Source organism: Rattus norvegicus, chromosome 16, assembly GCF_036323735.1.
Source record: "Rattus norvegicus strain BN/NHsdMcwi chromosome 16, GRCr8, whole genome shotgun sequence".
NCBI classification, from domain to species: Eukaryota; Metazoa; Chordata; class Mammalia; order Rodentia; family Muridae; genus Rattus; species Rattus norvegicus.
The window spans coordinates 16,739,357-16,754,427 of record NC_086034.1 but is presented as its reverse complement, the minus strand read 5'-3'; the positions used below and the strand labels follow the sequence as shown (position 1 = coordinate 16,754,427).

At 46.1% G+C, this 15,071-nt stretch overlaps 1 protein-coding gene across 4 annotated transcripts in view; it reads left to right on the top strand.

Annotated features, from left to right (window-relative positions):
- The window catches only part of Sh2d4b (SH2 domain containing 4B), a 108,626-nt gene that overhangs the window by 62,839 nt on the left and 30,716 nt on the right, over nucleotides 1-15,071 (top strand). For 3 of the 4 annotated variants that reach the window (XM_039094271.2, XM_039094272.2, NM_001170349.2), the window contains 2 exons: nucleotides 5,243-5,459; nucleotides 7,612-7,736. In XM_039094271.2, the coding sequence (XP_038950199.1) occupies nucleotides 5,243-5,459; nucleotides 7,612-7,736 (342 nt within the window). The remainder of the gene's footprint in view (nucleotides 1-5,242; nucleotides 5,460-7,611; nucleotides 7,737-15,071) is intronic. The other variant, XM_063275141.1, reaches the window with a different exon arrangement.

Below are 15,071 nucleotides of genomic sequence, written 5' to 3'. Positions count from 1 at the left end.
GTCGTGGTGAATAGGGGTGCTACTGTACCTCACTGAGTGATAAGGGCAAAAAAGAAGAAAGCCAGAAGAACGGCAGTCATTTCTCTGCTTTCTGACTTCAAGACAAGGTGAGCTGTTGCCTCAGCTTCCCACCACCGTCCTTTCCCACCAGGATGAACCTTAACCTCAAAGTCAATTAAGAGGCCTCTTATCAGCTAGTTGGTCTCAGGGGGAAAAATTACCGACACCTCATTATTCCTTGGACATAGTCACAGTTTTTCAACTTACATGAAAGTTATGTCCCCGAAGCCTGAAGTTAATATTGTGATGTAATCCAAACCCTAAACTACAGAATACCCTGGCTCATCAACAGAGCCCACTGAGAGGATACAGGTTGTGATCTGCTCAGATCTCCTGGCTGGGTGGGAGCCTCTGACCAGTATCAGCATACACATATGCCTATATACACACATGCACACACACACGTATGCACACCTGCAGATCTATATGCATATGGCTAGCCTGGGAAGAGATTGAAAATCAAAATTTGAAGTACAACTTTGACTGAATTTATATTATTTTTGAAAAAAAAAAAAACCACACCACACATTGAGCCATCATAAACCACAGGCCCTCTCAACTCTGAGTGCCTTTTTCAGTATTAAAACATTGACTAGTTCTCATCTTAACTTCTGTATGCCTAGTTTAGGCTGTATTTGGGGTTCCCTCTCCTGTGGACTTAGTTGCTCACAGAGCCCTGGGCCTTATTTAGCTTTCCTAAGGCAATCATTGTTCTGTTGAGATGGCCTGAGGACGGCTTAGGTTCTAAAAGGGTCCAGCAGTTGGTCTTGGTCACCACAGGATCTCTGTTGTCAGACATCAAGCTAAGCTAGAAGGAAGCAGGTCATTGAGAGCATTCCCCGGAAGGCCTGGGATAGGAGCCCCTTTCATTAGACCAGTCCAACTGTGGATGAATCTCGTTTGCTTTCTTAAACTTTGATGCTCACTTTTCATTCTGTATCTCATCCTTATTGCTAAAGGCACTGGTTTATGGAGGTGACCAGGCTACAGACTGAGTCACAGGACATCTGAGAAAATGGAAACCCTAAACATCCCCTCTCCAGAGGTTAGAAGCTCTTCTTTCCAGGTGTTCATTTGCTCCGTTCCCTGATAGAAACTCCTGATTTTACCTAAGTGCTCTCCTCCCCACTAGTCACTCCCCTTCTCACCTCCACCAGAGGATGGGCTGTTTCTAAATTGTGTGCTCAATCCCCAGAATACACAGCTTACACAGTAAGGAGCCTGAACATGTTTAATGCACACCTTTGCCAGGACCCGAGCAAACCCCCCATTGAGATCTCAAAGCAACTCTATGAAGCCTTCCTTTTCCTTTTTTTTTAGTCAGGAAAAGAAAATATAGTAGTTAATTCTCTGCTCAAAATCACAGAGAGATATTTGGTTTGGTGATGCAAACCAAATATTTGATATTTGCTTTAATCCTGGCAGAGGCAGAGGCAGAGGCAGAGGCAGAGGCAGAGGCAGAGGCAGAGGCAGAGAGGCAGAGAGGCAGAGAGGCAGAGAGGCAGAGAGGCAGAGAGGCAGAGAGGCAGAGAGGCAGAGAGGCAGAGAGGCAGAGAGGCAGAGAGGCAGAGAGGCAGAGAGGCAGAGAGGCAGAGAGGCAGAGAGGCAGAGGCAGAGGCAGAGGCAGAGGCAGAGGCAGAGGCAGAGGCAGAGGCAGAGGCAGAGGCAGGTCTCTATGAGCTTGAGGCTGGTTTAATCTGCATTGTCAGTTCCAGGCCAGCCAGCCTATCTAGAGAGATCCTGACTCAAAAAGACCAAAAAAATCACAGATGGGAGAAATTAAATGTTTATATATAACACATACACAAATACACAGTACACTCATATGTACACACATCATATATATGCCCATGTGTGTGTGTGCGCACACGCGCACGCGCGTGCGCGCGCGCGCGCACACACACACACACACACACACACACACACACACACACACACACACTCTTACTCAAAGTCAATCACTCATTCAACCAATCAATCAAGCACTGTAATTTTTAAAAGACAGGAATCTGGCCTTTAGGTCTACCCCTTCTGCTCAGTCTCAGTATAAAAACTGACCAAGGGAGCTTATGATTGGCTTAGTGAGTACAGGTAAATGTTGACAAGGCTGATGACTTGAGTTCAACTCTTGGGATTCATAAGATGAAAAGAGAACTGAGTTCCACTGTTGTCCTCTGACTTGTACACACAGACTCCACTCCCCCCACACCCCTGTAAGTAAATAGTAGTAGTAGTAGTAATAGTAGTAGTAGTGATGATGATGATGATGATGATGATGATGATGATGATGATGATAACAATCCAAGCTAATTGTATAGATTCTGCCCATGTTTTCTCTCTGAATTTAAATGCGGTTGCTTCAGCCATTCTCCTCGCCCAGTGCATTACTGTTTTCTCATTCTCTGGTTCCCTCCAGTGCTATTTAGCTCAAGCAACCTCTTGAGAGTGTAAACTGAACTCTGCCCTCTAGTGGCTTCCAGTTGTTTTTCAAGACAGCATTAGAACACAATAGCAGCAAGTTTCTGGGCTTTAAAGTGGCCTTTTCTGCCTTACGTGTCTTCAGTGATGCTATACTGCTCCAGGAGGGACACCTCCTTCCTCTGGCCACTGAAATCTGTTCTAAGAAAGCCCTTCCACTGGCCACTGTTAGTCAAATCTCTTGAATCTCTCAGGTATCACTTTAGACCTCTCCCTCCTTCCAGAAGCTATCCATGTCTGGGTGAGATGTCCCTCTTCCTGGGGGCTCTGAGGTCCAACGCACAGCACCACTGCTTAGTGTGGTTTCCCCACTAGACTGTAAGTTCTCTGAGGGCCAACTACTATAACAGGGTCTCTTGGAGCTGTATGGTGCTTGGGTTATATAATTTTAAGAGGTAGCCCAATGCACTTAGAGCTGGCACATGTAGACAACTAAATATAGCTAAATGAATGACTATGCCATCCATCCATTCATTCATATTTTTGAGACAGGGTTTTCTTATAGAGACAGACTGTGCTAAAGCTCAAAATCCTCCTGCGTTGACCTCTAGGGTCTTAGAGGTATAAGAACGTCTGGTCAACATGTTATTTGAAGAGGTGACACCTTTTCAATATGTCTCTTTGCACTTCTAAAGCCATGTGACCACTCATGTAGTTCTGCTAAGAGGGAAAGCAGACGATGCCACTCTGGAACAGCCTGGCACTGTGGCACCCTTGGACTAAGGGTGGTACCGTCTCTATTGTCCAGGGAAAGAAGACTAAAAAATAATATTGTTCCATACCAGGCCGGGGTTCAGGAGCAAAGCCTTTGTCTGTCTGTCCTTCTACATAGTCTCCGTGCCGTTGTTTGTCTTTTTGTGGCAGAGGCTTCCAATATGTCACTGCACAGTGATGGTGAGGTCAGTCCTGGATTTCCTGACCCTGTCTAACCTCTGCCCTCAGTGCAAGCAGGCTTCACAGAATTCTTGCTGTTGGAGACCTACAGATGAGTGGCTGGATCACTGAAGCCCAGAGTTTCTTCCTAGAATGGGCTCCTCGCCTCCTTTCTTTAGAAAGTAATTGATCTTTCCATACTATCTGGTTCATTGTCTTTCACTGTAATTCACAAGCTCAGTAATTCACCAGGAAAACAGATTTATTCTCTGCCTGAGAGCATGTGGAGGCAGAGAGGAGACAAAGGAGCTGATGTACTTTAGACATTTGTTTCCCGAGAACTGATCTATCCCCGGGAAAATTAATCCAGCCTTATGAAGGTGACTCCAGTCTCTCTCAAAGGCCCGGCACCCCAGCCTGAATGCTGGTAGGAGCAGACCACCTCCTTCACTGCACAGGCCAAGGCTGATTCTCCCTTAACAGCCCTGGTCCCTGTACATTATGAATGCTGTGGACCCTGGTTTTTCTTCTTCTTCCCTTTTTAAAATGACACTCATGACCAGTTTCCTTAAGGCTAGTACTACTTATCTGTCTTCTTCCCAGTTTGATCAGAGTGTTTGAAAGAAGGGTTTGCTTCCATGACTTTTCTCTGTCCAGCCTTGAGTCAAATGCAGAGTCGAACCGTGGAATGCTTTTTAAAATCGTTAATTTTTAAAATTATATGTGCATATACATGTATGTGCATATGCGTTGTGTGTGTGTGTACACATATCTGCACATGCACACACTTGTGTATACTGAGACTGGTGGTTAATTTTGAATGTCATCTTCTATCACTTTCTACTTTGCGTTTTGAAACATTCTCTCCTTGAACCCAAAGCTCACAGATTCAGCTAGAAAGCTCCAGGGATTCTGTCTCTGCCTCCCCAGAGCTGAATTTCTGGCACATGCCACCATGATCATTTTTTTTACAGGGTGTTGAGAATGGAACTCACGTCTTTATTCTTGTATGGCAAACATGAACCATCTTCCTAGACACTGGATACCCTTGTCACCTAGAACATTATCTTGTCTGGAAGGTCTGTTCCAGACCCTGGAGTTGGGCAATGAGCAGGCAGGGGATGCTCTATGTGTGACATCACTCTGTAAATGCTTTCGTAGGCACGGACTATGTGCTTGGATCTGGGAGATGCCAAGTTCTCAGGAAAGGCTCCTGACCACCTGTGAGGGAGAAACACTTTGCGGACTATAATTACTCACCACGATCTCCAAACTCTGACAAAGTGTAGTTTCTAGAGAGCTGTATGAAGCATTTTGAGGAGACAGAATGAGATTTTCCTTCTTGGAAGGGGATGTGGTCTTCCAGGCCAGTGTAATCATAAGTCTTGCACAATTTCAAGTCTTGGGTGAGCTTCCAGAGCTCTCCATTGAAATCTCTTGGATTTTAGAGGAAGGTAGAGAGACCGGTTCAAACAGAAATCCTTGATTCCAATAGGTTTTGTTTGGTCTTCATTTCCCCAACCCCACACTTCCCTTAACAGCTATGCACACATGCATACATGCACTCACAAATGCACCCACCCTGCCATGCATGCACACACCTACCTATGCATGCATACATACTTGCACACACATACAAACATACACACATGACTGGGAGTACTCTGCTATATCCCTAGAGGAGCCAAGTATCTTGTAAACCATGGAGTTCTGTGTGGCCAGTTCTAGGGAATCTTGAAATTCCAAGTAAGTTGTATACAATGTTGTCTGTGTTTACGTAGTACAAAGCTTGGGCTATGGGCCAAGGCCACTAATCTGCTTTCCTTTCCAGTGCGTAGATCCAAGGCAGCTGATGAGGAGAGAAGCCGTCGTGCTCAGCGAGCCCGGGATGAGTACCGGCGCCACTCACTCCGAGCCATCCAGAAGGGCACTGTTGCTGGTCTAAGCACCATGTTCCAAGAACTTGGTCAGAACCATGAGCAGGAGGCAAGACTCTATCACCAACTTCCTGGCACCAGGCCACCATCACCCCTCACAGGACCTGACAGGTACGTTAGGATGGGAATACAAGAAGAGCTGTGGACCCATGAGGCAGGCTCCATGGGTTCTGGTACAGGCTCTGTCTGTTACTTGCCTTCCAGGGCCTCAGTATTCCAGTCTATATAATGGCAGAACATAGAAATGAGGTGGGCTCTGGACTTTTCAAACAACTTTGCAATTTGGGGGGTTAAAATTTCAGAGGTCAAGGATTCTTGTCGTCCTTGATAATCTAAAGAAAGTTGTACAACTTCATTCCCTTAAAATCTGCATATACGAATACCCCAAATGGTTCCATAGTTTTAGACTCCTTGACCTTCATCAAAACCCTGTAATGAAAGCTCTAAGATTTAGTGACTATGGCCCCGTATCTGGGAACTAGGACCATAGCCTTTTCTAACCATGGAGGGAGCTGGTTTGTACCTAGTTTGAATAGCAGGTTTGCAGACCAGTATGGGTAGATTGAGAGGTCCTTGCACACATTTGTGTCCCTAGAGGAGTTGTTTGTCAAGAACATTTCAGTGACAACCTATGATTGGCAAAGCCAAAGACACTGGTCCCCTGGAGCCTCTCCAAGTTCGGCCTGTCTTGCCATAGAGCCCTGAGAGGCTTCTTGGCTCAAGGCCCCTTGGCTATGCTTGCAGAGCAGCTACTTCCTATGGAGCAGAGATGAGGGACTGCATGCCTGAGGCTGGCTCCCTTGTCCTCAGGGTATGTTCAGGAGTCAATCCACCTCAGATAATGTGGCTTGCCTAATTTTGTTCTGATTGGACTTTGGGGTTCATAACCTACAGCTCCTTTCCTCTAGAGTCCAGGTAGAGCTGATTCTGCCTTTCCATCTTCCCTCCCAACTCCCTCTTTCTTCCGTCCTTCCTGCCTTCCTCCCTCTCTCCCTCCTTCCCTCCTTCCTTCCCTCCCTCCCTCCTTCCTCCCTCCCTCTCTCCCTCCTCCCTTTCCTACCTTCCTTCCTCCCTCCTTCCCTCCTTCATCATCTATGACTCCTAAACTAGAAGGTCTGAGAAGGTCTGAGAGGGTCTGGTGTTCATAGAGACATCTGATTATTTCCCTGGGTACTGTCTCTTTACTGTACAACCATAGACACTGCTCTCAGCTTCTTCTCTGTACCCTATCCTAGCCCCTGAACTTTTTTCTGTGCAGCTGCCAACATAAACACAAGCAGGCAAGCAAGCAACCCTGCTTCTCCTTTCCTCTTTAACAGCCACCTTGTATTCTGCGGTGTGGATTTGCCATTGGTTGTCAGAGACTCCATTAGTCTATCAGACATCGCTGTTTCAAATCCTTTTGCAACCATTGTCAGGGCTCTGTGTATGTAAACTTGTGGAAATTAGTTTTACATTGGACAGCCATAATCTGCAACATTGGACATTCTCCCAAGCAGGGCCTTTGCTCCAGGGCTGTGTGCTTTTGAGATTCAATGGTCCTGCACAGGGCTAATATCAATGCTTTGCATCTTCCTATCCTTTATGTCCATCTTGTTTTGCTGTCAACCTTGTTCGAGGAAATGTGTCTTGGATTCAAATGCTCACGTGTCTATGAGCCAGACTAAGCAATTCACAAATGTTGAGGGGCCACGCTCTCGTCTTCTCTGTCGGTGATCTAGTCCATCCTTCCACTATGTGCTCTGTGCTCTCTTTATCCAAATCTAGAATTTCCCCAAGATAGAGAAAAAAATTGTGATGAATCCCTTTTTCTCAATTTGTCATTTACCTTTTGTTTTTTGGAGATAGAATATCCTAGCATGCAGAAATGTTTTATTTTTATGAGATAAATTTTCTTGTGTGTTTTCTGAATCTGGGAGAATAATTAGAAATTCCTTCCAGATTCTATGCTTTTAAAACTTTTTATCAATCAATCAATCAATCAATCAATCACACACACACAGACACAGACACAGACACAGACACACATACACACACGCCAGATCATGCATGTGGAGGTCAGAGGGCAACCTGGGAGAGTCAATTCTCTGCATGTGGGTTCCTGGAATCAACCTTACATGGTCCAACTCGGGAGTAAATGCCTTTATCTGTTCTGCCATCTCTTTCCATTCAACTTCTTCCCTTTCTCCTCCCTATCCCTCTTCTTCCCTATCTTTTTCCTCTCTGATCTATCCCCTCCATCTCTCTTTTTTCTTCCTTGCAGGACCTGGGAGCGACCTCTGCGTCCACTCTCTAGAGAAGTTATTGTGCGCTGGTTCAAGGAGGAACAGCTGCCTCGCCGAGCTGGCTTTGAAAGGAACACGAAGTCCATCGCTCCCTGGTTTCATGGTAGTATACTTTCTGGGCCCTAATACAGATGGTGTTCACACGTCCAACTCTTTCTCTGATGGAAGATGTTTTAGAGAATGGCTGTAACTAGAAATGTAGAGAACTTTGGGGTCCATGCTGCCTCAATCCTTCCTCCAGCACTTGGCAAGAATCCAAGAGTCCAGGGTCACTGGAATACTGGACATGTATCCCCTGTGTCTTCTAGGAAGTTGCGAACCTGAGTCCCATCTTCTGTTGCCATCAGCATTTGGCCTCTTTGGTTTTCACATCGCCCACCGGGTTATACCTTTGTACTCATTAGACAGTGAGCCCAGGGGCCCCAGTCTACTGGTGAGCAGGGCCAACACCATAGTTGTTCTTGAGTCTGCAACTCTGTTCACAGCCATGGTAGCATGGTAGACTGAGTGTTCACTTGCTGTTTTGTAGACTGCAAAAGCAATGCTATGTGGTTAGATGCAACATTGATGGATGAAGAGTTCAGTCACTTCAGTGCAGAGCATTGATGAGACCGTTCTTTAGGACTCTTCCAATCTCTTCATTACAGCTAAGAAACCAAAGCTCAAAGACAGAAGGGTGTTTCCCTTATGCGTAAAGTTAACAACAAGAAAGGATCTCCAGGTCCATAAACCCTGGAAGAGATCTGAATACACAGGAGCTTCACAGAGGGAAACAAACATGACTGTGGCTTCACCAGAGATTTTCTACAGAGGATTAGCAATAGATTCTGGCATTGAGTTCTCTCACTATTAGCTAGTTATAACTGTATAACAAACAACTTCAAAGAACCATACCTGAAAGCAAATAGACCTTTTTAATTTCTTTGTTGTGTCTGAGTTGGTTGGACAGTTCTAGACTGGTTCAGATGATCTTGGCTGATCTCATCGATCTTCCGCTGAGTAGTCAGAAGGTCGCCTATGGCTCCTGACCTTGGAGAACCTTCTATGTGTTCATGTGAATCCTTACATTCTAGCAAGCTAGCCAAATGGTCAACTTTCTGCAGCGTGGCCTTGTTCCCTAAGCCTTCCTTTCCCTACCAGCACTTAGTTCAAGTTAGGAAAGCTTAGGACTCCTCCTGTCAGAATGAACCTCTCCTGACACTGTTATTACCCACATGACCCCTCTCTGCCTGCTTCCCTACTGTCAAATCTAGTGGACTGAAGACCTTATCTTGTCCTGTGTTTCCTGTGTTTATTGGTCTTGGTGGCAAACCGCTCTCCTAGTCCAGACCAAGTTCTCTGTCCTCTCAATTCTCTCCAGTGGGAGGGCTGAACCTAGTGTCGTGTGGATGCAGAGTTACGGTGTCTTGATGGCTGCTTGGCATCTGGAAAGGAACACCCTTATGGGCTGTACTGGGCGTGGCTCTAGCTCTGAGAAAGAAACCAGAAATGCTTAGCAGGAAAATGTGCTAATTGAGCAGAACTATCTGTACCTTTACTCTAGTCTGTTGGCGCCCAAAGAGCGTGTGAACTCTGAAGGTGGACTGCAGGAAGCGGATATGAAGTACTGATAGGACCTCTGAAGGTCACAAAGGTGCTGCTGCTTCCAGTCTTCCTCGGTCTGTTCTCTTTGTGGCTCATTTTACACCAAGCATTCTGGGACTCTTTTATATTTTTAATGTTTTATTTTTGTATGTTTTACATTCTTTTTTAATTTTAATTTTTATTATTTTATTTAATCCTTTTATTTTTTACAGTCTAGATTTTATTCCTCTCCTAGTCCACCCTCTGACATCCCATACCTCCTCCTCCCCAGCCCCCTCCATCTCCACAAAGATGTTCCCATCCCCATCCCCCACCTCACCAGACCTCTAAATTCCCTGGGGCCTCCAGTCTCTTGAGGGTTAGGTGCATCTTCTCTGATTGAACCTAGACCTGGCAGTCCTTTGCTATATAAGTGTTGGGGGACTCAAATTAGCTGGTGTATACTGCCTGGTTAGTGATCCAGTGTCTGAGATATCTTGGGGGTCCAGCTTAATTGAAACTGCTGGTCCTCCTACAGGGTCACCCTCCTCCTCAGTTTTTTCCAGCATTTTCATAATTCAGCTGTAGGGGTCAGCAGCTTCTGTTCATTGGTTGGTAGCAAAGATTTGCATCTGACTCTTTCAGCTGCTTGTTGGGTCTTTTGGAGGACAGTCATGGTCCCTTTGTGAGTGCTCCAGAGCCTCAATAATGGTGTCAGGCCTTGGGGCCTCCCCTTGAACTAGATTCTACTTTGGGTCTGTCGCTGGACCTCCTTTTCTTCAGGCTCCTCTCCGTTTCCATCCCTGTAGTTCTTTCGTACAGGAACAATTACGGGTCAGAGATTTGACTTTCTGCTGGAGGTGGGCTCTGCAAGTTCCCTCTCCCCACTGTAGGGCATTTCATTTAATGTCCCTCCCTTTGAGTCCTGAGAGTCTCTCACCTCCCACGTCTCTGATGCATTCTGGAGGGGAGTCCTCCAACCTCCAACCTCCTGAGGTTGCCTTCTTCCATTTTTTTCTGCTGGCCCTCAGGGTCTGGAACTTTTTAAAATGCAGTCTGATTCCATTACATCTGTGCTGTGTTATCACTAACCTCATTTTATACATGAACAAAAGGAACGCACTACACACACACACACACACACACACACACACACACACACACACACACACAAAACAAAACAAAACACAACAAAAAACTAAAAACCAAAACCCCTCTAAACCCTGGTCCAAGGTTCACCAGGTCCAGGTGACAGTAGTTTTCCACACCAAACTTATGTTAATCACCTGTTCCCCCTCGCCCAGAGCTCTGGCCTTTCTCTTCTTCTTGAATAAGCTACCCCCCTTTTCCAGCTCAGACCCTTTGTCCTTGCAATGAGGTTGCCTGCCTTTGATGTCTCTCCCCAGCTCTTTGCTTGGCATATTCAGTCTTATTTTTCACCTGCAATATCTGCTCCTTCGAGAACCCTTTCCTGGATTTTTTTCCAAGGCTATTTTCTTTAAGCTCTGCCAACTTGTCTTCTATCATTCCCAAATTGCTCCCTTATGCCATTGGTATTTATCTTGATGTTCATTGTCTATTCCGCTGTATGAATGTAAGTCTGCAAAGCGAAGCACCTGGCTTGTGTTACCCAGTGCCTGTACAGATGGCATCTATGGAGGAATGGGTAACGTGGGCATTGGCTCTCAGAGCTCAGGCTTTCCAGTCCCAAATATCAGTTCTTGGTACTCAGCACTGAGTCCTTGTAGCTGTATGCTAACTCCTCCACAGAGCTTAGTAACAATTGGACAGGCCAGAGCTGTACGAGAGAGAGAGAGAGAGAGAGAGAGAGAGAGAGAGAGAGAGAGAGAGAGAGAGAGAGAGAGAGAGGACTTTTTAAATTGGTGATATGCCCAACAGATGCAGGACACATGCCTTAATCATCTCTCTCTTCACCCGTCACCTCTACCTCCCAGTTGCCTAGGGGTCAGGTTCAGAAACACAGCCAAGAGAAGCTTGCAATCTTCTATTACTGCCAGTATTGCCAACTTCCAGAAGACCACTATAACATCCCCAATATATGGGTCACAATATAGGCTTTGCTGCACCTAAGAACTCAGGCACTCAAAGACTCAGTGGCTACTACCAACTAAGGGTTATTTTATACCCTGCTTTCATGCTCGTTGGCCTAGACATCTAGGCCTCAGACTGAGGTTTTGTTTCCATTGGAAAGTCTAATGGTTTCATGGCATAGGGAAGGGAAAGAGTGAGTCACACAGTAGTCTCAAAATTTCTAGATGGAACAGACACCTGCACAGGTGTCATAGCCAGAGGCAGCCTGGTGTCTTTGGTGTGGTTGGGAGTTTTGAATGACAAAACTCTTGTAACTACGTAGGGTTATGGGTGCCAGTTGTCAGTTGTAGAGTTTAGGGCTCCTGTGTTTGCTCCGCCACAGGGCACAGCTGCTCAGAGTGGCAGGACATGGGATTTGACCATGCTTACCCCGAAGCTTTAGGAAAGCCTGGGGACACTGGTCCAGGGGTGGGAAAGTGCAGTGCAGTCTGAGGCGTGGGACCACTGGAACAGGCTTGGGGGTCCCTGGGCCTGAGACGAGGTCAGGGCCATCTGGTTCTTGGACACCCAGGCACTGCTGGGAGCCAGAGAAGAGATGAGAATGGAGTGGGGGCCTGAAGTGCCACTCCCCACCCCCACTGGATCTAGCCTGGGGCTGGGGTGGGAGTGGTGGTGGTGAAAGTGGAGGAGCTTTGGCAGGTCTCACAGCAAGGCTTCAGCTTGGTGATGGTCATGGCTGGGAGCACAGAGAAGCCTTCTATGGGAGATTAGATGGTAGCTTTATAGGTGAAGGCCTTCTCTGTGGGAGCCATGGCAGATCCCGATGAAAAGGGCTAGTCTATGGGTTTAAGGCATTTATTGTCATGGCAGAAAGTAGATGCTTAAAACTGTACCCCACTTCTCAGGGTGAGCCTGAGATTAAATGCCTTTTGCAGGGAGGAGTGTCTGGGAAGGAAAACTTATTGAATAAATCCTCCGGGCCTTACGGTACATTATTAAAATGGAGATCTTTCTTGAGCCTACGTGATCACAGATCATGTCTTCTGCATTTGGAGGGGCTTGGGGCATGCCCTTATGTGACTGATGGCCACAAATCTATGGGGTGCTGTGGCTAGTGACAGGACCCTGGTGCCTGGGGACAGGTGAAACACCTACTGTCTTTTCAAGGTCTCTGGGGTTTCAAGCTTTAACTCAACTGGGGACCAAACTACCTTTCACAGTCCACACAACTACATCCCACTTGGTGATCTTTCTCTTAGGCCTTCACATCTCTGAAAGAATCATGGGTTAGCTCTTAATGATCCAGAGAAAGCACTCCTGGGCGATTGAGCCATGTTTCCCAGGAGCTGGTATTGGAGCCTTCCTCCATACTGTAACAGTGTACGGTCTGAAGTCCTTGGTGGATCTCCCATTTGGACCTCCACCTTCTTTTCCCCATGTGCATGTTATTACCACTATGGAAATATCTTATGGTGTCTCAGGTGACTGCAGAGTGCAGCTCAAATGTCCCCATGGAGGTGGGGCTTGGTGGTCATGCTTGTTGCTTGGTAGCCAGTGGGGGAGATAGAATGGAGGTGATGAAATTTATCCTTTTTTTTTCCTTTTGGAAGGTCTTAGAGGTCTTTATTTTTATTGTTACTTTTATGCACAAAGACTAGCATGGTCTCTTTCACTGGGTAGACTGTCTTGGATAACACATTCAAGAAGGGTCACTGTATCCAGCTTACTGACGCCTGCGTCCTTTCCATATGGCTAGAATACTGCCTGTACATGCCCAGCAGTGACTCTCACGGAGTTACTGGTCACCAATGTTGCCTTCAGATGCCCAGCTAGGGAAACAGAAATTTGTCTTTAATTTTATCTTCTATTTCAATGGAGAAAAGGGTAAGTTTTATGTTGTCACAGAACAAACAGAACCTAGATTTAAGTCTCAGAATTTATGTAATTGACTTCATGTTTTTCTGACAGTTTCTACCATAAAGCATGTAGGGAGGTTGTTAACACACGGAACAAAACTATTTAGTGACCAAATTTTCATCAGTTTGTGGCAGAATGAAAGAAAAAGGTTCATACATGGAGGATGGCCTACTGCTATGGCTTAGAAAGGAAGGACTATGCTATATTTATATTCCAGGGTTAGATTCCTCTTCAGTTTTCATGTTAAAATGCCCCATTTTTTTCTAAATTGACGGTGATAATTAACAGTGGTTACTTTACTATATTGTACTTTTGTGTAAAAGCAAAACACAAACAGCCCAATTTTGGCTTTTAAGACGTGTGTGTGTGTGTGTGTGTGTGTGTGTGTGTGTGTGCGCGTATGTGTGTGTGTGTAACTTTGTTCATTTTTAAAAATGCTGAAGTAGAGAATACCTGGAAGCTCCCCAATTTTTTCCAACATGGGGTATTCCTGATGGGTAGGTGGTACTGCTTCTGTACCAAGCCCTACAGAGACAGAGAGCTTATTAGCCCACAGGTAGCTGTAACAGTCTGTTAACCCTTTGATAGGGACCCTGCTCATGCCAGGGTTGGCTGGGGAATCTCAGCTGGAGACGTCCTACTTAATGTAGCTCTCATCTTCTGGGAGTACAGGATCCACTTGGATCTCGTCACAGTGATGCTATAGGTAGGAGAGAATTATGAGCAGCATTGGAGTTTCTTGGTCTGCGCTTAGGACCAGTGCACTGTGAGTTCTGCTTTGTGCAGCTGGTCACAATTTGTCAGTCCTCCTCCTCCTGCTCCTCCTCCTCCTTCTCCTCTTCCTCTTCCTCCTCTTCTTCCTCTTCCTCCTCCTCCTCTCCCCTCCTCCTCTTCTTCCTCTTCTTCCTCTTCCTCCTCCTCTCCCCTCTTCCTCCTCCTCTCCCCTCTTCCTCCTCCTCTCCCCTCTTCCTCCTCCTCTCCCCTCTTCCTCCTCCTCTCCCCTCCTCCTCTTCCTCCTCTTCTTCCTCCTCCTTCCACTCCTCCTCCTCCTCTCCCTCCTCTTCCTCTTCCTCCTTCCCCCTCCCCCTCCTCTTCCTCCTCTTCTTCTTCCTCCTCCTCTTCCACTTCCTCCTCCTCTTCCACTTCCTCCTCCTCTTCTTTCTTTTACTCATACGTTTCCTCATTTTTCGTCCTTGTATGATACTGCAGAGTTATATATTAAAAGGTGTTAGCAGGTTAGGAAGATCTTGAGAAGAGGCTTTACCTCTTTCAGGAAATACAGTGTAATGAAATGAGCTCAGAGCACAGATGGGAAGACAAGTGGAATGGAGATTATCTTCCCCCTGGGACCAACTTTGGAAGTTAATCAGTCCTCTGCTTAAAAAAAAAAAAAGCAGAAAAGCAGTCCCTTTTCTTCTTTGCTCATTGCCACAACCCAAGAATTATGAGAGACTTGCAGTTTTTCCTGAGGAGTGCCAGCACATAAGCTTGTCTCTGGGAAAAAGCTATTTTGGGACTTTAGCGTGTGTCTGACATTATTGAATGTTCTCTGTCAGAACATTGGCTCATTCAGAAAAAAAATTCTCTTCCTTAGCTTTACTTCTAGAAAAGATTTAAAATGTGCTCCATGGTTTATTGTCTTGGCAGTGACCCATGGTGGCCTTGCTACTGCCCTTGGGGCTTAGCACAGAAAAGGGTTATGTGGTTGAGCATGGGTGTGGCATTGGTGAGTCCTGTTGAGTTCTGCTCAGACACTGTGAGTGGGTCCCAAGTGGACTCACCCTAATTTAAACGAGGCTGACATGACCCAGGTGGCAAACCACTGCTATGGCACTCGCTGTGGTAAGCACTGAATATGAAGTTGGTAGTCCCCATCTTTGTAGAAAGCACTGTCTTCAGGGAGCCT